Raw genomic sequence first — 23,253 nt, forward strand, 5'->3', positions numbered from 1 at the left:
TGGGGACCCATGTCCTCCCCGCCAACTTCCTTTATAGAATGAGTTCTGGCCGGACAGTCGGGACCCCCTCCCCAGGAGGCCACCTGGGCCTGGGGAAAAGCTCGAAGGGAGCATGCTTGGAGGTGGAGGTGGCATTTGGGGGCTGAGAACCGCTCTTGGCACCGCTCCTCTGTGCTTCCAGAACCCCGAGGTCCGAGCACTGGGCCACAGAGGGGAGAAAGAGACCCTGCCCACACCTCGCGCCTGCCTCACCCTGCTCCGGCTGCTCTCAGGCCCCCAGCACTGTCACTCCTTCCTCAGTCACGACGTTCGTGCAGGGACCACGGCAAGGCAGGTGCCATGCAGGTGCTGTTGGTACAACTGCCAATAAGACGAGAGAACCTCTGCACGCAGGGGGCTCATTTCTAGTGGAGGAGACAGCAAAAGCCCAAGGAATGGAACCTGTTCAGTCTGCGGCAGTTGTTAAGGGGTAAAATGATAAAGCTGGGAGTGGGACAGAAAAGGTCCCAACGTGGTGACATTGCTGATGGGGTGGCCAGGGAGGCTGGGCAGGCTCTTTCCCTTGCCGCCCCTCCGCTAATCCACTAGCCTCTGACCATCCAGGTGGAGGAACCCTGTCCACCTGCCTGGCCTCAAGTCCTGCCCAAGGGCTGCCGCCTACACCCCACAAGGAGGCCGAGAAAGCAGATCTGACCCTGTCACCTCCCATCTGAAATTCCAGAGGCCCAGCTCCTTGGGGAGGGGCTAGGCCTGCCCCCCTGCCCCTCCCCCTTCTCTCTGGCCTCAGATCCCACCCGCCCTGCCGCTGGAGCTCCGTACAAGGAAAGCTGTCCCTCTGGGCTCAGGCCTCCTTCCCTCCTCCAGGTTTTCTGGGCCCTGATCGCTTTCCTAACCACCCCCCTCCCCCTCCCCCGGGCTTGGAGGTCACCTTCCTCCAGGCTGTGGTAGGTGCCCTCACCATAATTTGTGACATCCTGCATTGCAGTGCCCGCCCCATCCCCCTGCCCGTTCGCCTGTCCTGTTCACTGCTGTGTCCCCAGCGCCCAACTAATCCGTGTCGAATGAATGGATTTCGCCAGGCAGACACTTGGCTTCATTCACGTCAGAGCTTCAGGGCTCGGCCGCTCCGTGGGGAGGGGGCCTCCGGAACGCCCGAGATCGATTCAAGGGGCGGGGGGGGCGGAGGACGGGGTGGCCTGCCGCCTCGGGCTCGGGACGTGATGAGGCAAGGGGGAGCCCCTCTGCAGCCTCGGCTCGGTGCTCCCGGGGCCGAGGTTCCGCGGGCGCAGGCCCGGTGGGGCGGGCGCGGGCGGGAGGTGGCGCCGGGCGCTGAGTGGCGGCTCCGGGTCCACCCCTGGCGCGCTGGTGCGGGCGGGAGGCGGGAGGCCGGAGGCGGGGAGCGCAGGGGCGGCGGCGCAGGGAGCGCAGCAGCGAGCATGTGCCGCGGAGCCCAGTAACCAGGGACTACCGGGCAACACCGCGGCCGCGCGGCGCCCGGCCCAGCGCAGCTCGCGCCGCGGCGCTCAGAGAGGGCGGCGGCCGACGGCCGGGCCTGCCCAGCGGCTGCCCAGCGGCTGCCCCGCGTCCCGGGCCCCGCGCCGCGCCCAGGCGGCCCAGGCGCCCCCAGCCGCGCGGCGCAGCACAGCGCGCCCGAGCCCCGCGCCCGGGCCGCACGGGCACGGCGCAGACAAAGGCGCGGCCCGGGCCCGGCCCAGCCCGGCCCGCCGGCCTCCGCGCCCCGCCCCGGCCGCCCCGGCCCGCGCCCGCCGAGCCGCTCCCGCTGGGCGTCCTGCCGGGGTCGGGCCCGGGGGCGGGGGCCGCGGCCGCCGAGGATGGGGAAATCCAACAGCAAGTTGAAGCCCGAAGTTGTGGAGGAGCTGACCAGGAAAACCTACTGTGAGTGCGCGCCCTGCACCCCCGCGCAGCGCCCCCCGCGCCCCTCCCCCCATGCCCCGACTACCCCCACCCTGCGTCCCCGCGCCGTCAGCGCCACGACCCTCCCTCGGTCACTCCCTGCCCTGCCTTTGCCCCGGCCCCTCGGAAGCCCGGGCTGCGGCCCCAACCCCTTTTGTTCTAGGGCATCCAGTCCCCCACGCCCGGGCCTTGTGTCGCCGGTCAGGGCGCGCGGGGTGCGGGGTGGTGACCTGGCCGGGAGGGAAAGCCCCAACCCACCCGCAGCCGCCCCTGCAGCTGCCGTGGGAGAGGGCCAAGGTGTGCACGGGCCAGGGGCGGTGGTCCCCGCAGGGGGCGCCCAGGTGCGAGGAGGTTCCGGCGACGCGGAGCCGGGCGGCACAACCGTGGCGGGGCGGGTGATTCATGCATCACGCTGCTGCCGCTGCTGCTGCCGCTGCGAGGTTGGCCTGTCGCCCCCTCCCTGGTCCCCAGCGTGTGCGTGGGGATGGTGAGACTTGTCAGAGACTGTGGCAGCGGAGGGGGGTGCGGGGAAGTCGGGAGGCCAAGGGTCCTGGGCGCCCTGTTGTATTTTCAGGCTGACTTCTCTGGCTCCGCTGTCTGTCTTCCCCGCTTTCCTCTCTGTGTGCCAAACTGGGAAATGGGTTTATACAGCCGCGGGTGATCTGGTGCAGCTCATCATTTAATTCTCTGGGGGCCTGAGAGGAGGGTCTGTCAATACCGGACGTCTCTAGATCTGCCCCAGGGTGTCTTCCCACTTCCCAGCTCCGCAGCCCCCTGGACCTCCAGTTTCTCTGTAGCATACTTCTCTCTGCCCTGCAGCCTCTTGGGAGACGCTCTGGCCTGCTAGGGGTGGGTGGCACCGGGTCCTGACCCACCGGTTTTTCTTTGCGGGGATGGGATGAAGGACGACGCATCCTCTGGTCAGGCTTCTGCCTGTGTGTCTGACCTGGAGGGGGACCGTGGCCCTGGCCTTGGGTGGGCATTCAGAACCCAGCAGGCCCCTCTGCGCCCTCCCTGGGTCAGCCATGGACTGCCAACCCGGCGCGTTGATGGAGGCTCGGGAGGCATGTTCTGATGGTGCATTGCACAACCTTTGCTCCCCGCCCCCTCTACGCACACACACTCCCTCGGTCTTCCGGGCACGTTTGCAGGCCTGTCCAAGCCCACGCTTCAGCTCCGTGCCCCTCACCCCTGCGCGCTTGGAACAAAGGGGGCTTTCCTGAGTGGGCGCCGGCCTGCTGCGAGGACCTGGCCCTTCTCCAGTGGCATTCTGCAGCAAGGAGCTCATAATCCCAGGAGCTGCTCCTCGAACCGGTGAGGCTCCGAGGACCAGGGAGGCTTCCCTTGCTGCTCTTACCCTCTTTCCAAGGTGGGTGGGTGGGCCTTCCCGATTGGCCTGCTGTTTGGGGAGATTTGCTGGGCCTCCCTTCAGCCTCTGTCCAGATGTGGCCCGTAGCTGTCAGCAGGCAGGCCGGCTTTGCCAGGAGACGTGGGCTTGGGTTGCACCTGGGGTCTCCATCATCGGGGAACAGGGGAGCCGCCTGTGAGCTGAATGAAGCCGGGTTTTCTGCCTGTTGGGCACGTCGCACGCTGAGCTCTGCATTGTTAGCACAGTGACTCCTCGCAGCAGCTCCAGGCATGGTGAGCGGTGCGATGATCCCCCGTACAGACGGGGAAACGGAGGCTCAGACCGGCATGCCCAAGGCCCCACGGCCAGTCACTAGGCGGTATCCGGACTTGAACTCAGGTCTGTCTCCAAAGTTATGCCTAGTGCTCACTCCGAGAAGTCAGGGGAACTTTTCTTCTGTGTGTCCCTTTTTGGTCTCTGCTCTGAGCCATGGTGGTGGATTCTGGATGGGAAGGGGCCTTAGCAGTCATTTGGTGTCTCCCCCCCCCCCCCCCGGCAGTTGTGTCAGCTTTGGGAGAGGTTGAGTCAACAGGCTCTGTTAGGACCTGGCCTCCGGGTGCTGGGCTGGCTATTTTTAAAGGCCTTTGGAGACATGGAACAGTTTCTGTCAGGGAGAGAAGCTGGGTTCTTTTCCTAGAGCCCTTATTAGGGGTGGGCTGGCAGTGTGGTGGCGAGTTCTTTGCCTCCAGCGTGCCCCTCGCGGATGCCAGCTCCCTCGGTGCAGGCCTTTGTCTGTTCGGTTGTGTCGGCACGTAGTAGGTCCACAGGTATCTGTTGAATGGGAAGTCGCTGAGCGGGAAGAGCAGAGGCAGCCACCAGCTTGTTCTACGGCCCCAGGTGGGGAGTGGAGCCATCTGCTCTTTGTTCAGGGGACTGGGTGTGGGGGTCAAGACAGGGGCGTTTAGGAAGGAGTCACGAATGTCAGGATCCCCTGGAGACCTTGTTAAATGCCCAGGTGCCTGCGTCGCGTGACCCTCCCAGATTCCTGACTCCTCAGGTCTGGTCTAGGCCCCGGAGTCTGCATCCTTGACAAGTGTTTTTCCTGTAGATCTTGGTTCCCAGGAGCCCCGGTTGAAGACCCACAACTGGTTTGGGGGTCCTGGGATATGTAAGCATTGCCTGGTGTCCGAGGGCACCCTGGGCACAGCACAGCTGGCTACAGCACCGCTCGGAGCCCAGAGGGGGATGTGGGGGGTGACGCCTGGGTCAGTCCTGGCTACCATCCCTGGGCTGTGTGTGTGTGAGGATGCAGGGGACGGGCTAAAAGGCCCTGCTGTGTGGCCCTTGCCAGACACACCTGGATTCAGCTTGGCTGGCCGCTGCCCTCTGTCCTTCAGGCTCACCACGGCCTAGCAAGCAGCTGCTTTTCCTCCTCTGCAGGTGAGATTTTGTGTGTCCTCAGCGCCTCATATCCAGGAGCAACAAGAAGTCCCAGAGAGGTGCCCCCGTCTCCCTGGGACTCAGAGCAGCAACCAGTGTGGCCCAAAGCCTGTTCTTTTTGAGGTCTGGCCCACTTTCTTCCAACTCGTTGGTGAGGCTGTTGTCATCCCTGTGTGCCCGGACTGTGGGACAGGCCGGCCCCTCACTTAACTGGGCCTCAGTTTCCTCATCTGCAGAATGAGTGCGCTCATGGTGCCCGACTCGTAGGGGACGTAATTCACACACAGCCTCGTCAGGGGCAGATGGTACGGAGCCATCCCTAATGCGTGACAAACACCTGTCAAAGATGCGAGGGGGCGTGTTAGTGATCGTTATTAATATTGTTCTGTTGGCTTTTTAAGATTATTTATTGTTAGAGAGAGGGGAAGGGAGGGAGAAAGAGGGAGAGAAAAAACAATATGTGGTTGCCTCTCGCACACCCCCAATGGGGGACCTGGCCCCCAACCCAGGCATGTGCCCTGACTGGGAATTGAACTGGCGACCCTTTGGTTCTCAGGCCAGTGCTCCATCCACTGAGCCACACCAGCCAGGGCTAATTGTTTTGATAACATAATTCAGGTTCATCTTGAACTGGCCTTAAGTGTATCTTGTGGACGATGCTCGTCTGTCCACGGGGGAGTCTTCCCACAGCCGTGGTCTTTGCACCTGGTACACACAGAAAGCTGGGGTCTTCAGTTTGCCCGAATCCTAGCAGGACCTTGTTTTATCTCCTGCGGTGCCCCCCACCCCCCGGCACCTGTTAATTTTTAGGCCGCCCTGAGCTACCTTTCATTGAGTGCCCACTCTGTGCCGGATTTGGAGATAGAGACTCGACAAGAGAGATGTAATTCCTGCCCTCAGGTGGAAACCAGCCAGGTGGGCGGGAAAATCGGGCTGGAGGGCTCCAGCCACTCACTAGCTGTTGTCTGAGCTGCATCCGTTTAAAGGCTTCTGGGCCCAAGCCAGCCTCCCCAAGAGACAGAAGCCTCCCCCACCCTCTCTTCCTCATCCTCTCCCCATGGTGCTCGGTAGGGACCCTCCGTCCAGGACTCCGAGGATGTCCTCTCCTCCCTGTTGCTCTTGGACGGCCCAGGCGCTGTCTTGACCTTGCTGCCAACCTTGAGTCCCTGGCCTTTTTCCCAACGCCCAGAACGGTGCCCAGCACACGCAGCTTGTGCAGGCGACGAGCATTGTCCTCAGTCTGCAGCTAAGGCCTCTGCAGCCCAGAGCAGAGAAGGGGACCCCTGCTTGGGGTCAGGAGTCAGGCTGAGAGATGCTGAGTGTCGCTGGTTGAGCTCCCCGGCTTCTTGGGCTTTGGGAAGGGTCCCAGGAGGGTCCCTCCCGCAGGAGAAGGAATATTCTCTCATCATTGTTCCCTCCACCCAGCTCTGCTCACGGGGGGGCGGGGGGGGGACCTTGCCTTGGTGGGAGGCTGAATCTGGCACACATCTTGGAACAAATGATAGAGTTGGGGTATGGAAGGCCCCCCAGCCAGGTTTTTTTTAAAGGTCTGGCCTACTTTTTTCCAGCTTATTGGAGAGGCTGGTGAGCCAGGGGTAAGCCACCCAGGAGAGGGAAGGCCCAGAGAGAGGGAGGGGCTCCTGCATTCCCTGCGCATCCTGTATGCATGGGGTAAGGCATGGAAGCCTGCCTCCTGTCTCCAGAAGGCTAAACAGAGCAGCAGCAAGAGGAATCGAGGTTAAACTCTTAACACTAAGTTGGGCAAGAAACACCAAGTCTGTTGTTAGGAAAGAACTCAATATCCTGGAGAACAGGGCTGGGTCCTACTCAGGCGCCGTGACCTTGGGCAGGTCACTTACCCTCGATGAGCATCATCTACTCCCCTGTGATCCCTGCTCCTGTGATCCAGGGATCCAAATGGGGGAGTGCTGTGAGGTCCCAGGTGTGGGACAGAAAGGGGTCGGGGACTGCTTGGTAGCAGTCTCAGGGACAGAAGGAGACCTCGGGGGCCGGATGGGCAAGGGTTCTGGCCCTTTCCTTGGACGAACCTCATCTCACAGAGCTTCTTTCTCCTTTTCTGAAAATGGGGAGCATCAGGGTGACCCCAAAGATGGGAAGGATTCAGGGCACATGAAGGGCTTAGCATAGTGCCTGGTTCTGACGGGGCCCTTTAACCTCTCCCGGTGGCAGCTGGTTTTAGGATGCAAGTCCTCTGTCCCCCAGAGCAGAACGGGATGAGTGGGTCTACATTCCGACCCCTTGTTGAGGGACATGGAGGAGACCAGAGAGGGACAGGGACTCGCTGGGGTCACAGAGCTTGCTTACACCTGTTCTGGCTCTTTCTGCCTCCTCCAGCTCCATGTTAAACGGGACCTGGTTCCTTCCGCCCCCACCCCTGCCCCAGAGCGCCCTGGCATCTCACATCTTACAGTGTCAGGTACAAGCACTTTCTCTTGGCTGTGACCTTGGGATCGGACCCAGCTTCCTCTGCTCCCAAGGCCTGGCTGTGGGCAGCAGGAGACGCAGCTGGCCGTTGGGCCCGGCTCACGTCACCCCTCACCAAGGGTCCCATAGGAAGGGATTTGGACATTTTTTGAAATGGGGGGACATGGATGGAGGTGGGGGAGACATGTTAGATTGGGATCTGGAGGCCGTTTTTGCTTATAGTCCAAAGAATGGATTGGAGGAGAGAGGGTTGTAATCGAGGCCAGTGACTATGGTGTCAGCGGGGACGGTACCAAGGCCTGACTTTGACTACATTTAGGAGGAAGGCAAAATAGGACCGGATATATAAGTTTCATGATCTTGTCTTTTTGGGGTTATATACTTTTTATTTTCTAACTTATTAAAACTTGACAATTGTGAATGTTTGCCTACGTCATTAACCGTTCTCCTAAAAAATGATTTTTAAATGGTGTGGCTTGTAAATGGAACATTTCATGTAATCCCCCGCAGTTGGATAATAAGTTGCTTCTATAATATAAACAGTGTTGGGACAAGCATCTTTGCACGTATCTATTCTTAAAGATAAATTCCCCAAAAGGAAGTGGCGGAGTTAAAGGCTGGGGACATCTTAAAATGCTTTTGATCGAAACATTGTTAAATTGCTCTCCCAAAAGTATGTTCCAGTGGATGAGATGCCTGTTTCCCTGCATTCTTGCCAGCACTGCGTACTATTCTTTTTCCTCCTCGTTGCCAACTTTGTGGGGAAAGAAAGTAGCTAACTGTTGCAATGTGCATTTCCTGGATTACCGTTATGTAGAATCCTAGACTCTTTGCGCCAGAGGAGACTTTGGGGTCACGTAGTCCAGCGCCCTGGTTTTACAGATGAACAGATTGAGTACCAGAGAGGTGACATCTCTCTCCCAAGTCACATGGCAAATATGGGGCGGGAACCTAAGACTGTGCCTCCTGTTGGCGTGCCCCCCCCCCCCCGCCCCTGTGCTGTTGAGGCCCAGGTGGGGATATCTTGCTTTTTCATTGAAGTTTCTTCTGGTGTGGAGCATCTTGTCCTGAATGTCTCTGGCTGTCAGGTAATTAACAGAGCAGATGGTCTCTTTTACTATCAGTGCAAGATGAGACACCGTGCGCATCCCGGGTGTGGTCTCTTTACCAGGGCAGACACAGACTCATAAATGGATGTGTCGAGTTCCCAGGTAACTTGAAATTGGGGTCAGACTCCCAGCCGAGGGCAGGACAGCGGTGCTGAGGGCTTGAAGGCCAGCTTGTCACCCGGCTGTGTGACTCTAGCGAGCGACCGCCCACCCACACACCCTGAGCTGTGGGTGCCTTGTGTGTGAGATGGGGCAGCCGACAGTGCTTTCCCTGCAGGTGGGCACAGGGACTGACAGGTAGTCACGCTCAGCAAATGCTCCTACAGAGAGGAGGCTGCTTGGCCTGCGGAGTCAGGAGACAGTGGTCTGTGGCCCTGGGTGGTCACAGGGTGAGCTGTCACAGGTGCTCAGCCGCAGGGGGCATGAGTGGCAACCGTGGACAGCTTCTGTGCCTGGCCTGGCGGGCTGTGGGCTCATCAGTCCACCTCGGCCCCGGCTCATGTGGTCGGGAAGGAGGGCGTGCTCTGGAAGGCTGGCTTTTAGGATCCTGCGTGGCTGTGGGCTCAGATGGCTGGAGCGACACCGGCCTGGGCTTCACTCCTGGAACCAGTGTGGCCTGGATGGTGACTTTAGAGTCACTGGTACTCCCGGGACTCAGTTTCCCTTTCTGTGCAGTGCTCAGGTTGCCGGACGGTGAGACCTGTGTGGGGAAGCCACACCTGGGACACCAGAAAGAGTATGCTTGGGTTCCGGCCCCTGGGCACGGGCTCTGGGGCTGTCTCAGCCGCAGGAGCAGCTCTGTCTTGTCGTGTACCAGCTTTGTCACCTGCAGGCTGGGGGTGCTGACACCTCCGTCACGGGGCTGTTGTGTGTGCGGCAGGAGTGGTAGAGACTCCGGGTTTGGTGGCTCATGTTGGGTGCTGCCCTCAGCTCATCCGCGGTGATGGAGGATCTGTCACCAACAAGGCCTAAGTACTGGAGGCTGTCACCATGGTGAGAGTCTGCTGTTAAGCACGGTCGTGTGACCCCAACTCTTCCCAGGAGCCCTGCGTGGCTCCCATTTCACAGATGCAGACACTGAGGCTCAGAGGGGACCAGGGCTGGCCCCGGGCCACACACGTGGTGAGTGGCGCAGCGGGAGTTGGCCCTGGGTGGTGGCGAGGGGCCCCCTGTGGGTGGGTGGGGTGCTGAGAAGCCACTGTGGAGGTGGGCGGGTGAGTGTGAGTGTGGGTGCTGTGAATCATGCGTGAGCCCTGGTTCCCATGGGCATGCTCTGAGCGTGAGGGACGGGGTCGTGGCGTGTGTCAGGAGTGGGTGAGCTGGCATGTCTGTGCCTGCGTGTGCGCACTGTGTGTGTGTAGCTCCGTGTGAATGTAGACATGTGGGTGGGGGCAGGGCGCTCAGGTGGGAGGTGCAGACAGGCCTCAAGCCCAGATCAAAAGCTGATCGCTCAGCTGCCTGCCCTGGGACCAGGTGACGTGGTTGCGACTTCTGCCCTGGCCATGGCGATCCTCAGGCAGTGGGGAAATAGCACTGGGAGCAATGACAGTAACGACGACTCCCATTTGCCAGGCGGGTACTCAGTGCCAGGCATGGTGAATGCAGGTTTCCCCCTTTGTGGTTTTACCACAACCCTGGGGGGAGGGGCCATGTGCCCGTTTCACAGATGAAGAAAGGGGGCCCAGGCAGGTTCAGGGACATGCCCAAGGCCTCCCAGCCAGTGGCCAGAGTGAGGCTCAGGTTCAGATTTCTCACCTGGACTTAGCCACGCTCTCCCTACCGCATGCCAACCTCCCACGATCTCCATGAGCCTTGTAACCTTAGAGCTGCTGCATAAGGTAGTGAGCAGCCCGTCACCGGAGGCATTCAAGCAGCTGCTGGAACGGCAGACACTAGCCCAGCATCCTGGATTCCTGGCAGGATGTGAGGTTGGACAGTAGGTGGGATCCTTCTGGCTGTGAATGCACAGCCCTACAGGTCCCAAATGCTCTGATTCCCATAGGGGTTTCGGGGCAGCCTCAGCTTGGCTTCCTCTGGGGAGGAGGCCGCGCTGAGGCCTGTGAGAAGCTGGCAGAAGTGTGGCGAGAGGTAGGAGTGTGCAGTGGGCGGCTGTGCAGAGCTCGGGCCTCTGAGGCTTCTCAGCCTCTACCCCATCCTGGCAGAGCATTGGGTGCTAACCATGTGCCAGTGTAGTGCCAACCTCACCGAGCATTGGGTGCTAACCATGTGCCAGTGTAGTGCCAACCTGTGAGCTCAGGAGACTGAGGCCTGTCAGAAAATGTTGACGCGCACCCTGCTTGTGTGGAGCCTGCAGGCTGGGTCTGGGGTCAGGGGGCAGCTGAGGACCAGGCTGTGGAGAGCAAGAACCCTGTTGTCCTGGCCTGGCCTGCCCTGCTCGCGCCTGGCAAGGCTCCAGCGCCTCCGGGGTGGTGGTGTCCTCACAGGTGCACTGTGGTGCTCAGAGGCACAGTGACAGATGGGACTTCAGGGTCTGGGGGTCTGGTAGCACCTGTAACCCCCTGAGGGTTAGGACATACCCTTTGGGTTTTGGTTTCTGTGCAGTGCCTGGGCGGAACCTCGCGCAGGGCAGGGCTGGGGACACCTCTGGAAGGCTTGGGCTTTCCACAGTGCTTGGCCATGTGTTGCTGTTTTGCTCCTTGGCTGACTGGGACGGGAGCCCACCCGTGGGTGCCCCTGACCTGCAATCTGATGAGCAAGGGAATTGCCAGGGAGTCAGAGTCTGGGCTCCTGGCTCTAGCCTGACATGCAGTGGCCTTCCGCTGCCCCTCTCTGGGTCTTCGTCTCCCCATCTGTCCCACTCTCTGTGAGATGGGGTGTCAGCTTTTCTCAGCCCCAGGGAACCCCGATGATGCCAGCTGGGGGGAGGCGCTCCCTGCCTGGTGAGCTCGGGTTCGGGGCCCCAGGAAGGCATACAGGGCTGCTGGTGGCTGTGGCATTCCTGTCTCCCAAGGTGGCCCCAGGAAGCTGGTGGGGCGTCCAGGCCACCAGCTTGGATTCCCTGGCAGGGGAGAAGGAGAAGGGCCAGAGGAATGTGGTTTTGAGGAATGTTTAACCCAAGGCAGAAATAGCTTTCCGCTGTTACTTCAAGCCTGAGTTTTCAGCTAGGGGGTGGGCTCAAAGTCTCTCCCCCCACGACCCCAGCCTCCTCTGGCTTCCCCACTGCTCTGGCCTTTTGGGGACAGAAAGTGGCCTCCTTTTATTTTTAAACTGGGGAGCTGCTGTGGGAACCAGAGGCCCTGGATTTGGAGACAGAACAAGCTGGATTCAAATCCACCCATCTCCGCCTCCCAGCCCTGTGACCACTTCCTACTCGGAGCTGTTGCGGTGGCTGGTCACACAGGCCGTGTCGTGCCAGCTCCTGCTGGGGACCGGCGGGGCCTCGGTGCAGATCCTGCTCCTCTCATTGGCTCTGGGACCTTGGCCAAGCCCTTTCCCTTGAGCCTCCTTACTCCATCTGTAAAATGGGTGGAGACGATAATCCCACCTCCCAGGACTGGGGACGGAATGAGCGTGAAAATACTGGCAAAAGGGCCTGGCACAGCCCAGGCTCTGGAATCCCAACTCGGAGTCCCGGCCGCCTCTTGCCTCAAAGGGGAGGTGTCTCCTTGCAGTCAGGGTGAGTGAGGGTCCATGCCTGGGGCGACCCTTCCATTTGCCTCATCCCACCCTGCCTCATATGCAGCTCCTGCCAACACCCATCGGCCCGGGAGGTGACAGTGACCTCCCCTATCTGCCAGGAAGGGCACGTTTAACTCTCCCCCTTCCCATCTGCCTTTAGCACCACGAGGATGGGGCCTGGTCTCGTTGCTCCCAGCTCCTAGAATGGAGCCTGGCGCAATTTGTTGGAACAAATCAAAACTCAAATACATAAACGAACAAGCTAATGAAGGCACGAACTTTCTTCTCATCCATCGTGAGTTTCTGCTTTCTGTTTGTCTCCAGCCCACTCCTGCCTCCTGGGCTGGGGGATGGAGGCTTTACTGTGTCTGGGGGGGTCCCCAAGAAGCTGGGTGCTGGGAGGCTGGCCCTCAGCAGCACTGGCTGAGCAAGGATCCCAGGCAGGGATCCTTCTCGGGCTGCAGCGATGAGGAGGGGTCCCAGCTGTGGGCTGGCTCGCACGGCCCCTCCTCCCAGGCCCCTCCTGTTCCTGCCTCATTGTAGGGATCAAAAGATTCCTGTTCAAAGGCGGAAGATGCAGCTATTTTTGGCGCTGTGGGGGAAAGAGCGAATACCTCCCTTCTGTTCAAAAATACATGGTGCAGGAGCTGGGCAGCCGGGGAGCCCGACGGGGTGCAAAGCCCATGCTGGCGGGGCTCCTGCCCTCGCCCCGCAGTCCTGCCTCCTTTCCGCCCCTGTGGCCACGTCGGGCGGTTCTTGTTTCCAGACCACCTGTGACGAAGCCCTTGCTGGGCCCGAGCCCAATGTGATCTTAATTAAAAGCAGGAGCAGCCGCCAGACGCCGCAGGGGACAGGAGCAAGTTTGCGGCCCTGCTCCCCGCGCAGCTGGGGGTGGCGTGGGACAGAGGGCCAGCCAGTGCCCTCTGGCCTCCCCCCACGCTGCGATTCAGGACGTGTTTGTGGACCACCTGTCTCGGGCCAGGCCCTGCAGGCGCCAGGGCACAGCAGATTGGACGGGCAGGTTTGTGGCCCTCCTGGCATTCACAGTGCGGGGGGGTCAGCTGTCAGGCCAGGATGGGCATCCAGGCAGCGGGCATTGCACAGTGCTGTGCGAGTCCACCTGGTCTGGGTGCGTGAGGACACCTGCGTCCGGGTCACTTTTGTCCCCTCTGCTGCCTGGCCTGCCGAGAGTGATCAGTGATTGGTGGATGGATGAAGGGGAGAGAAATCCAGTTCGCTTCTTCTTCTAACCACCCTGTAAGGAAGGTATTGCCACTGCCCCGCCCCCATCTTACAGGTGAGGAAACTGAGGCTCAGAGAGGGGAATTCAGTTTCCCAAGGTCACACAGGGGCCAAAAAAACAACTGCATTCAGAAAAGGCCCTTCCCGGGGGGCCAGTGCCTCAGCACCTCCCACGGCGTCTGACCTCCGCAGCTCTTAGGAAAACGTTCGTGGAATTGGGCTGAACCGAATCCGTGGCTGAGAGGTTCTCCACCTGGAGTCCTGAACAAGTCCCTCACGCCAGCCCTCCCCGTGTCCCAAAGGAAGCAGGAGGTGTGCTTCACCTCCTCCAGGACCCGCTGCTCTGGAAGATTCAGAGACTGGCTGCGGAAATGGCTTGAACTAGGGAGTAATCTTGGGGTCTTACCTTGGTGTGTGTGTGTGCGCGTGCGCGTGTGCGTGTATGTGTGTGTGTGAGAGAGAGAGAGAGGGAGGAATCATCTGGGCAAATGCATTTATTAACCAGGAATAACTAAGTTTTAGGAAATAGAAGTAGCCACGTGTACTTGCCACTTACCCACCTAAAAGAAGCCCGGCACGTGATGCCTGCTACAAGAACAGAAACACACTGAGCACCTGCCCTGTGCCCGATGCCGCTGCGTGGCCGTGACTCAGGCAGACACGGATGCTGCCCTGCAGAGCCCCCAGCCGGTAGGGAAGGACAAAATGGGAAAAGACTTCCGTTACAAAGACAAGGACTGTAACTGTTATTAACATTTGCAGCTGATTCTTCCCAGTCTTTTTCTGTGTATGTGGCTATGGTAGGTTTTATCGTCCTCAGTTTTCTGACGAGGAAACCGGGGCTCAGAGAGGTTAACTGACTTGTCCAATGTCACACAGCCGGAATGTGGGGGAGTCCGTGTGCCTTGGTGTGGGTCACTCAGTCAAAGTAAGTCGTTAATAGATCAGCAGGTATTGAGGACCTTTGCTTCCCAGCCCCAGCAGCCCTTTGTTGGGGAGCCAGAGAAACCAAAGATTTGATGCCTCTTTGAGAGAACACCCCAGTTCAGGAGTCGGGCAGGACGTAAAAGAGGTCACCTCCCAGTGTGCACTGTGTGATGTCTCAGGCACCACGCTTCTCCCGCGGTGGAATCTCTGGCTCTGGCCCCAGCTCCACTTGGGTAAGTTGCTTCACCTCTAGGAGCCTCAGTTTCTTCATCTATATAATGGGGATAATCAAAAGCCTTGCCTCCCCGCCTCGTGTGGGCACTGAAGGGGATCGATGCAGGCAGAGTGCTGAGCCCGGGCCCAGCACACAGCAAGCGCCTAGTGAGTAAATGGCCGCCCTTTGCATCTTGCTCTTCCTGGAAGCCACAAGACAAAGTACATTGTCCTGCGTTTTACTTGAGAATTTTAGGGGGAACGTTCTTTAATTATATAGTGACTAAAATAAATGTATTTTATAACTTTATTTTTAGAGTAAAGCGAACACCTAGAAATGATGGAGCAGAATGCAAACATTGTGGAAATATTGGAGCTAGAACACAAGGTTTGAAATTCAGCCTTGTTTTGGGTGGTGGCCTGGGACTCCGCCCCCCAGTGCTGGGGGCACCAGCCCTCTTCCCCAGGGGCTCTGCGGAGGGTACCTGGGGGAGCCGATCCCTTGGACTCTGCCACGTGGCTCTGCCCCAGAACGAAGCCCTTCAGCCTGCCTGTGAGGTAGCAGGGGTGAACATTCCTCCTCGGTTTGGCAGATGCGTGCACTGAGGCCAGAGTGGGAAACCCACCAAGATTCAGGGTGTATCTGGCAAATACAAAAAAAAGTGAGGAGGGTCACAGGGTCCAGGAGAAAGATGGAGGGGGGGGCTGGCTCTCCAGGGGAGGCGCTGCCGAGGGCACTTTGATCGGCAGGAGCAGCCATTCCCTGCTGGACTGTGCACCCCAAGTCTCATGCCCCTGGCCTCAGGGGGTCCGCGGGGTGATCATCTCCAGGCTGAGGCCTCCCTGAGCCCGGGCTCGGGAGTCAGACGGCCCTGGGCTCCCACCTCTCCTCCGCCACTGGCCACATGGCCTCGGACGGGTGCCTCTTCCTTCTGTGAAGCCGTGGTTCCCTCACCAGTGGCGTGGGCGGGCGGGCTCCCTGCTCTCGAAGCAGAGATACAGCACAAGAGCTCAGCCGTGGAGCGGTCTGGGGCTTGGGGGGCCCCAGGGGGTGGGAATTGGGGTATGAGCAGCCCTGAGCTGCGTGTCACACCGGCGTCCCTCTGTGTGTCTGAGCTGCTTTCCCTGCTGCCCCGGTGCTTATTCTGATCCTTTCGGTGTCTTCCTGATGGTCCGTGTCTCCACGGCGAGCGCCTGTCCCCTGCTGGGCCAGTGCTATTGACCGGCGTCCTCTTGTTGACAGCAGTCCGGGGCCGGAGGAGGAAACCGAGGCTCGGAGGGGAGAATGCAGTCCAGGTCACGCAGCGTGAACTGGGGTCCCTGGCAGGGAGAGTCTGGCTTCTGAGGCTATGGGCAGCTCAGCCAGGCCTGAGCCCAGGAGGCCAAGGAGCTGGTCCCAGGAGCTGGGGACCCCGCTGTGACCCCGAGTTCTGTGAGGCTGTATGCAGCCACACGGCGTCTCCCAGGTGCCGTGGGATCGGCCTGTGGACAGCAGTCTGGTGTCCCCGGGTTCTGCCTGCATGGAGCTGGGCCACGTGTGTGAAGTGCGCAGGGCCCTGCCCCGCTTTCCTGCCAAACCTCGTGGAAGCAGTGAGTGCGAAGGGGGCTGGGCCGCTGCCTGCCCCCCACCCTCATGGTGGGGAGAAGCAGCCTGGCGCCGGCAGGGGGTGGGGTACGGGAGAGCTGACGGGGTAGCTCAGCCTAGGGTGCCTGGGAGGGAGTTCTAGGCCGTTCCAGGCAGGTGGCCAGGCCTGCATTGGGGCTCTGCTACCCTACAGCTGGGCATTTATGGAAAACAGGAACGGGGCGGGTGGAACTCCGTCTGTCTCCCTTCCCACCCTGGCAGGGACATCGAATAATAATCACAGCAACGGTGACCGTGGCCTCGAGGCCCCTGTGCGCGCTTCTGTATTATATCTGATCTTGGCAGCTCTGCCGGAGGGCTCCATATCACCGATGAGCCTGACGCCACTGTCCAAGGTCACCCAATGCTAGTGCCTCTGGGACCTGCCCAGGTTGTTAGCCTCAGAGCATGGCGCAGCCTCCTGTTTCCACAGCGCCCCTGTGGGTGTCCATGGGCGGCTTCCCGGGGCACCTGGACTTGCTGCCTGCAGGGTAGACATGGGGTGCGGGAGCTGGAGTACCTGGAGATTGCGGGAAGCGATGTAGCCCAGGTGGGGAGCCCGGAGTCCTCTGCCTGCTGGAAACAGCCTGCATGTGTTGTCTGACCTCAGGGGCTGCGGTACAGGGGTCTGTCCTAGCTGGGGGGGGGAGCGGTTTGGGGCTGGGGAGCGGGTAGCACCTGCAGGCTTAGACAGCCCTTGGGTGGGGCAGGACCAGGTGGGTGGGAACCGCCGCCGGCAGACATTTGCTTCTCTCTCGTGGCCTGCCCCCACCTCCTGTGGGCGGCCCTTCCTAGTCAGCACAGCCAGGTCATGTCTGCTGTGAGCGGGAGGATGCGTCACTTCCTCTTCCACAGACAGGGAAACTGAGGCCCGGACAGGGGAAGGGACGGGTCACGCTGCAGGGGAATGGCAGACCCGGGGATCCAGGTCCCATGAGACCACCATGCTCTGGCCCTCCTGGGGGAAGGGGGGTGACTGTCCCAGGGGTGGAGGGAGGGGCAGGCAGCTCGGGGCGGGAGGGTGCGTCCTGGCCCCCCACGGTCCCCCCAGTCCTTGAGGAAGACTTGCTGGGAGGGCAGGGACAGGACTGAACTAGGGAGGTGACGGCTGCTGGGTGGGGAACAGATGGGAGGGAGAGGTGGAGGCGGGAGTGTGGTCGGGGTGGGGGACTTCGGGGGACAGTGGGGTGTTTCCGTGTTTTCTGGGCAGCCAGGCTGGTGGGACTGTCAGGTAGGGCGGGAAGAGGGGTGTTCACAGGGTGGGGACCCAGGAGGGGGCGTCTGGTCTGGGGAGGGCATCCCTTTGGGCCCTGTGGAGTGTGGGGAGCCTGGGCCATCTGAGAGGGGCCCTGGTGGAGAGGAGCCTGGGGGTGGGGGTGCAAGGTGCACGTGCTGACCCCCAAGAACGCGTGAAGAGAGTCAGGGCACCCAGTACCTGGGGGCTGAGCAAAGGCGAAGACTGGGCTGGGGAGGAGCTGTCCAACGGGCGCAGCCCTCCTGGAAGGGGGGCAGTCCGTGGTCCGCGTGTCCAGACTAAGGGAGTTAGTGACAGGGCTTGCTGGTGGCCAGGCCCGAAGGCCACCACTCTCTCTTTTCCCCTTAAACTTGAGTCCTCCTTGCTAACCTGTGTCTGTGATGGGGGCTGGGGGGGCATGTGATGACCCTTGACACTCGGTACAGGCTTTGTCCCTAGAGGTGGAAACAGGGCCTGGGTGGCCGAGTGCTCGGGGTCCTCCCCGAATCCCCCCCCCCCCCACTGCAGCCAGCCCCTCTGTGGGGGCGACAGCCCTGCTTTCTGTTCCTACCATGTTTGCGCTGAGCTTCAGAGCTTCAGTCAGGAGAGAGGCATTTTGCTTTAGGGAAATCAAATCAGACTTAACATTTATTCGGGGCTCCAGGGACCGGCTCTTGTGTTCGTTCCTGGCAGACGAGAGCTGCGTGGAAGGAGGAGGAGCTGGCATTGGCCTCAGAGCTGCTCTGGGGGTGGGTGCTGGGGGAGCAGGCTGGGCAGGGGCTGGGCCCCCTCCCGCTCTGCTGCCCCCGGTTCTCGGAGGTCAGGCTGGGGAGGGGTGGAGTGGATGCCCTGCTCCTCACTGCTGTGGGCTCTGTGCCCGCTCCAAGCTGGGAGTTGTCTCTCCGCCTCTCCAGGGCCCCTCCCTATGGCTCTGCCTGGTAGGAGTTTATACCCCATCCTTCAGATGAGGACTCTGAGGCTCAGAGAGGTTAAGGAACTTGTTTGGAGACCCAGCCCCCACACAGCCAAGACAGGATGCCCACCCAGAGCCTCCCATTGTTCCAGCCATGCGGGACAAGGCCTGTCCACTTGAGGATGGCCCACACCTGGTTTAAACCCTGGCTCCCTAAGGAGCTTGGCCTCCCTGGCCCGGAGGCAGGAGTGTGCTAGAGAAAGGCAGCTCATTGTTGTTATTATTTGTTTTTTGTTCTTAAAATTTTATTATTTTTAATTATTTTTTTATTTAAAATAATTTAAATTATTTTTCAGAGAAACTTGGTGCCCTCTTGAAGCTGGTTTTATTTCTTTTTCTTTTTAAAAAAATTTATTTATTCCACCCTGGCTGCTGTGGCTCAGTGGATTGAGCGCCAACCTGCGAACCAAAGGGTCACCCATTCAATTCCCAGTCAGGGCACAGGCCTGGGCTACGGGCTGGGTCCTCAGTTGGGGAGTGTGCGAGAGGCAACCACACATTGATGCTTCCCTCCCTCTCTTTCTTCCTCCCTTCCCCTGTCTAAAATCAATCAATAAAATCTTAAAAAAATAAAAAGTAAAAATTTTATTGATTTTAGAGAGAAAGGAAAGGAGAGCAAGAGAGAGAGAGATTTGTTGTTCCACTTAGTTATGTGTCCATTGGTTGCTTCTTATATGTGCCCTGATCGGGGATTGAACCCACAGCCTTGGTGTATCAGGACGATGCTCTAACCACTGAACTACCCAGCCAGGGCAAGGCAGCTTACTTTTAAAATTGGCCAGAGCCAGCCTTAAGTGTGAGAGTAATCGTGTTCTGAGAAACAGGTTATAGGATGTGTTCCAGACCCGGCCAAGTGGCTTGGTGGCGATGGGGGTGTCGGCAAGGGTTTGTTCTCTGCGTCCCGTGTGTGGGACACTGGGTGCGCTCTGAGGGTGACACTAGGACATGCCAGGGGAGTGACTTGGCCTTTGGGGGCTTAGCGTCCAGCTGGGAAGATGAGGGGAAAAATAGTGCTTCTAATGAGGACCTACTGGGTGCCAGATGTCATGCCAGCACTTCACGGGCACGCCCCGCTTCCAGGTGAGCAAGCCGGGGCTCAGAGGTATGGGTCTCACAGTCAGCCCTGGCCTGGAGCACTGGCTGGGCGGACCCCAGAGCCCTTTCTGGGGACCACTCTATTTTACCCCTCCCCGCCTTGCCCCTGGCCATGCCCATCTGACCCTCTGCTGTGGAGCCTGTGGGAAGGCAGGCTCCTTAGAAGGCATGGATTCCCCAGTGTGGGGGGGCCTTGGAGGGGCTGTGGTAGGGTCAGGAGGGTTTCCTGCAAAAGGGACATCCTGGCTGGGACTGGAAGGCTCTGCAGGGGCAGAGGGAACAGTAGGTACACAGGCCTGGAGGTGGGACCAGCTAGAGGAGCTTGAAGAGGTCACAGGGTTGGGTGTGGGCAGGGGGCATGGGTCGGGGGCTGGTCGTCTGCGGGGGATGACCTTCCTTCCTGCCCTGACCTCTGGGCCTTGAGCAGGGACCCACACAGGACAAAGGCTGCCTATTAATTTCACATGTGGATGGTCGCTCCAGGGTGGGTGGGGGTGGGGATGAGCCCTAGTGGGGAAGCCTGAGCCTTGGAATGTCACTCTGGTTATTTGGGCAGAGTGTAGAGGCAGAGGGACCCCAAAATGGTCTCCGAGCTCTCTCGTTCTTTGCAGTGACTGTGGTGGTCGGAGCTGCTCAGGGGTCAGGACCCCCGGTCCTTCTGCTCCACAGGCGGTAGGCTGATGAGAACAAACATGTCTTCCCAGCTTTTTATTTTGGAAAATCAAGAGAAACATTGAACTAATAGTGCAGAGAGCACCTGTATGTCCTTCAACCACAGACGGCCCCCAACTTCAGATGGTGTGACCGATTTTCCAACAACGGTGGGGAAGTGGCGCCCTGCTTCCCGTTTTGAATTTCGCTCTTTTCCTGGGCTAGCGATATTGGAGACGATGCTCCCTCGTGATGCTGGACCAGGCACGCACCACAGCTCCGGTCAGCCACGCGGTCCCGAGGGTGGACAGCTGGCCCCCCAGGGTAGAATTCAACGCATTTTCAACTTGCAGCATCTTCAGCTTACAATGGGTTTGTTGGGATGCAACCCCGCCCTAATCAGAGCATCTGCGGATTTTCCAGCTGTCAGCGTTCCCCACACGTTTGCTTCCTCTTCCTAAACATTCGCGTGTGTATTTCTGCACCTGTCGCAAGAAGCGGCAGGCATCTGCCCCTCCCCCCTCAATACTTCAGGGCTCATCTCCGAGGAAATAGGACATTTTCTCCCATAGCTCCCCACAGCGTGAGCCCTCCTGAGAAAATCCGCCGACAGCAAGTCCCATTTAATGTCCATCCACCGTGCGACTCCTCCGCTGTCCCAGGGAGACCCCTTTAGCTGGTTTCAATTCCACGTCCGGGGCCCAATCCAGGCGTCGCGAACTGCCTTTGGCACCTCGTCGCTTTCGTCTCTTGCTGGAACAATCCCCTGCCTTGTGTTACCTTTCAGGGTGCTGACTCACTGAAGCGGGACAGGCCGGATTTGTGTGCTTGCGTCCTCGCGGTTCGGCTCAGGTTAAGCCTTTTTGGCAGGAGAACTCCGTGGATGATGTCCTCCCGCTGCGTCAAACCGGGGGCACGTGTCAGGGTGTTTTACGCAGGGGAGGCCAGGTTGGATCAAAGATAGTTCTCTTTTAATTGTTTATCTTGATTGGGTGTAGAAAAGATAGGACTAGCACATGTCCCTGGTCGTGTTATGGGTGTTATTTGCTTAGACTGAAGCCACATCAGGCAGGGGAGTAAAAAAGAAACACCTGAGCAAATCATTGGCCCGGAGGACAGGGGAGAACCCAGAGGGTGCTGTGGGAAGGGCGGGAAACCCAGACAGGATGGTCAGCACGCAGGTCCTCCTGTGGGGCCTACCTGGGCAGAGGTCCTGTAGTGCCTCCTTCTGGCTGTGGCCTCGGGTCCTTCCCCACGCAGCCTGCCCCACCTCCTCACCTGAAGGAGCAGTGAGGGCCACGGTTCGGGTTGGGATGGGAGCCGGTCAGTGACCCTGGTGGAGGTGGGGCAGCTGGCTGCCGGCTGCCTGCCCCCTGCCCCCTTCTGAGACTCTCCCAGACTCCGGGCGGGGAGAGCCGCTGGCCCGGGCTTGGTGCCAGGACAGCTGATAGACTCATCTGTTTCCGAAAGGTTAATGAGCTGCTTAAAGCATCAGGTGGGGCTTGGCTCCCCCACCCGAGGTCACATCCCCTGGAGCTTGGCCGCCTGCCATTTGCCTTGTGTTCTGGATTGGGGACCCGTCTAATGAGGGAGGGGCAGCCAACCATACCCCCTCCCCTGCCTCCCACGGAGGCTGCTTCCTGGGGGCACGGGGTGGGGGGTGGCTAGAGGCTGAGAGGCCCTGGGGGTGGGCTGCTGGGGGGCTGCATAGGGGTCAGGGAAGGGTGAGGACTTGGGAGCTGGGGGACGCCCAGGAAGCCTTCTCTGGCCTTATGTGGCCCTGCCACCCAAGCTCTGGTCACCCACCTCCTGCTGTTTATGTCACGTGATACCAAGGTCACACAAGGTTCCAAAAATCATTGCATGACTCAAGGTGGGGGGTGGGGCACTTGATCGGGCATCCATGCTGGCCTCCAGAGACACAGTCCTGGCCTTGCTGTTCCCTGGCAGGGTCGCCTTGGCGACCTGAGGTGAGTCAGCTGACCCATCCGAACCTCAGTCTCCTCATTGGGAAAGCAGGATCGTACTTATCGGTGGGATTTTTGTGCAGGTGAAGAGCACCAGGCACTTGACTCTTCTCAATAAGCCCGTTCTACAGATGAGGAAACTGAGGCTCAGAGAGGGGAGGTGCTCTGCCCAGGGACACACAGCCCGTAAGCTGCGGCGGAGCTGGATCTGAGCCCAGGTGGTCTAGCCGGGCTCCACAGTCCCCGCCCCTAAGCTCCTGGCTGCGCTGGGACGCGTCTCCTCTGTCTCCAGGTTCGGTCTTTCTTTGAGCCTCAGCCGCTGCTGCCCTTCGCTGCCAGGTGCAGGGGGCAGGTCCAGGGCGGCCCAACCCCGTGAGATCAGGGACACCTTCCCTCTCTGCCCACATGCCTCACCCACTTCCCAGCCCCCAGTCTCTGCCAAAACTCTCTTGGAAAACTGCATTTTTTTACACCAGGTCTGGCCATTCCCGGTGGCCAGCATCTCCCATCACTGCCCGGCTCTCCTTTTTGTCAGTGGCCTGCTGGTGGGCAGGGCTCTTCCTCCGTCTGGTCTCTGATTGGGCTTGTGGGAGGGGGCGTGCAGGGGGGCGAGGCTTCCAGGCTCTGGGTCAGGTAGCTGAGTTCAGACCCTCTCCCTACCACTTCATGTGCTGACCCCTTTGTGCCTCAGTTTCCCCATGTGGAGCCAGGACAGAGTAACACTCTTCCCTCGGAGCCGTTGTCGGGGCAGCTGAGCCCAAGGACAGAGGCCCCGGGCACCATGGCACAGATCCGGGCCTGCAGCGGGCCCTTGGTCCTTGGCACTTGTTAAAAGCTTGCTTGAAGCTGTTTTTGAAAAGCGCCCTCCAGTCTGACCAGGCACAGAATGTTCGGGGACACCCCCGAGGGCCTCCTTTTCCCTTTCCTGGGAAGGGTTCCAGCTTCTTTGCTCTCTTGACCCCCACCTAACCTGCCTTCCTACCCAGTTTTTTTGTGCATACATTCATTCATGTGTTCACTTATACATTCTTCTACTCACACGTGCATTCATGCATTCATTCGTGTGTTCCTTTAGACATCCGTTCCTTCGCTCATGCGTGCATTCATTCCTCAAGCCCGTACAGAGCACAGTCAGGGGCCAGCCTGCGTGTGGGGATTCAGGAGCTTTCGCGCCTGTTTTAATTGAATTCTCAGGACAGCTCCTGCGGCAGATACTGTCACTTTCATTCCCACTTTACAAATGAGGAAACTGAGGCACACAGGTGGGGAGGGCTGTCCTGAGGTGATCTTGCAGACAGTGAGTGTGGCCTTGGAAGGGGTTAGAGCTTCCTCGTTCAGTGACATTACAGAGGATGTTGGTTTGGTTCCAACTTGAACGGATTCAGTACTTTTCAGAAAAAAAGCATTTCTTTCGTTTCGTGGTTTGGTCAGG

At 59.6% G+C, this 23,253-nt stretch overlaps 1 protein-coding gene across 1 annotated transcript in view; it reads left to right on the forward strand.

Moving 5' to 3' along the window:
- Positions 1-1,738: 1,738 nt before the first annotated feature.
- Positions 1,739-23,253, forward strand: part of NCS1 (neuronal calcium sensor 1) — a 40,993-nt gene continuing 19,478 nt past the window's right edge. Inside the window, exon 1 of the mRNA XM_090274901.1 lies at positions 1,739-1,896. Within this exon, the coding sequence (XP_090131027.1) occupies positions 1,833-1,896 (64 nt within the window). The 5' untranslated portion in view covers positions 1,739-1,832. The remainder of the gene's footprint in view (positions 1,897-23,253) is intronic.

Source organism: Furipterus horrens, unplaced genomic scaffold, assembly GCF_987537825.1.
Source record: "Furipterus horrens unplaced genomic scaffold, mFurHor1.1.pri manual_scaffold_4, whole genome shotgun sequence".
In the NCBI taxonomy this organism is placed as follows: domain Eukaryota; kingdom Metazoa; phylum Chordata; class Mammalia; order Chiroptera; family Furipteridae; genus Furipterus; species Furipterus horrens.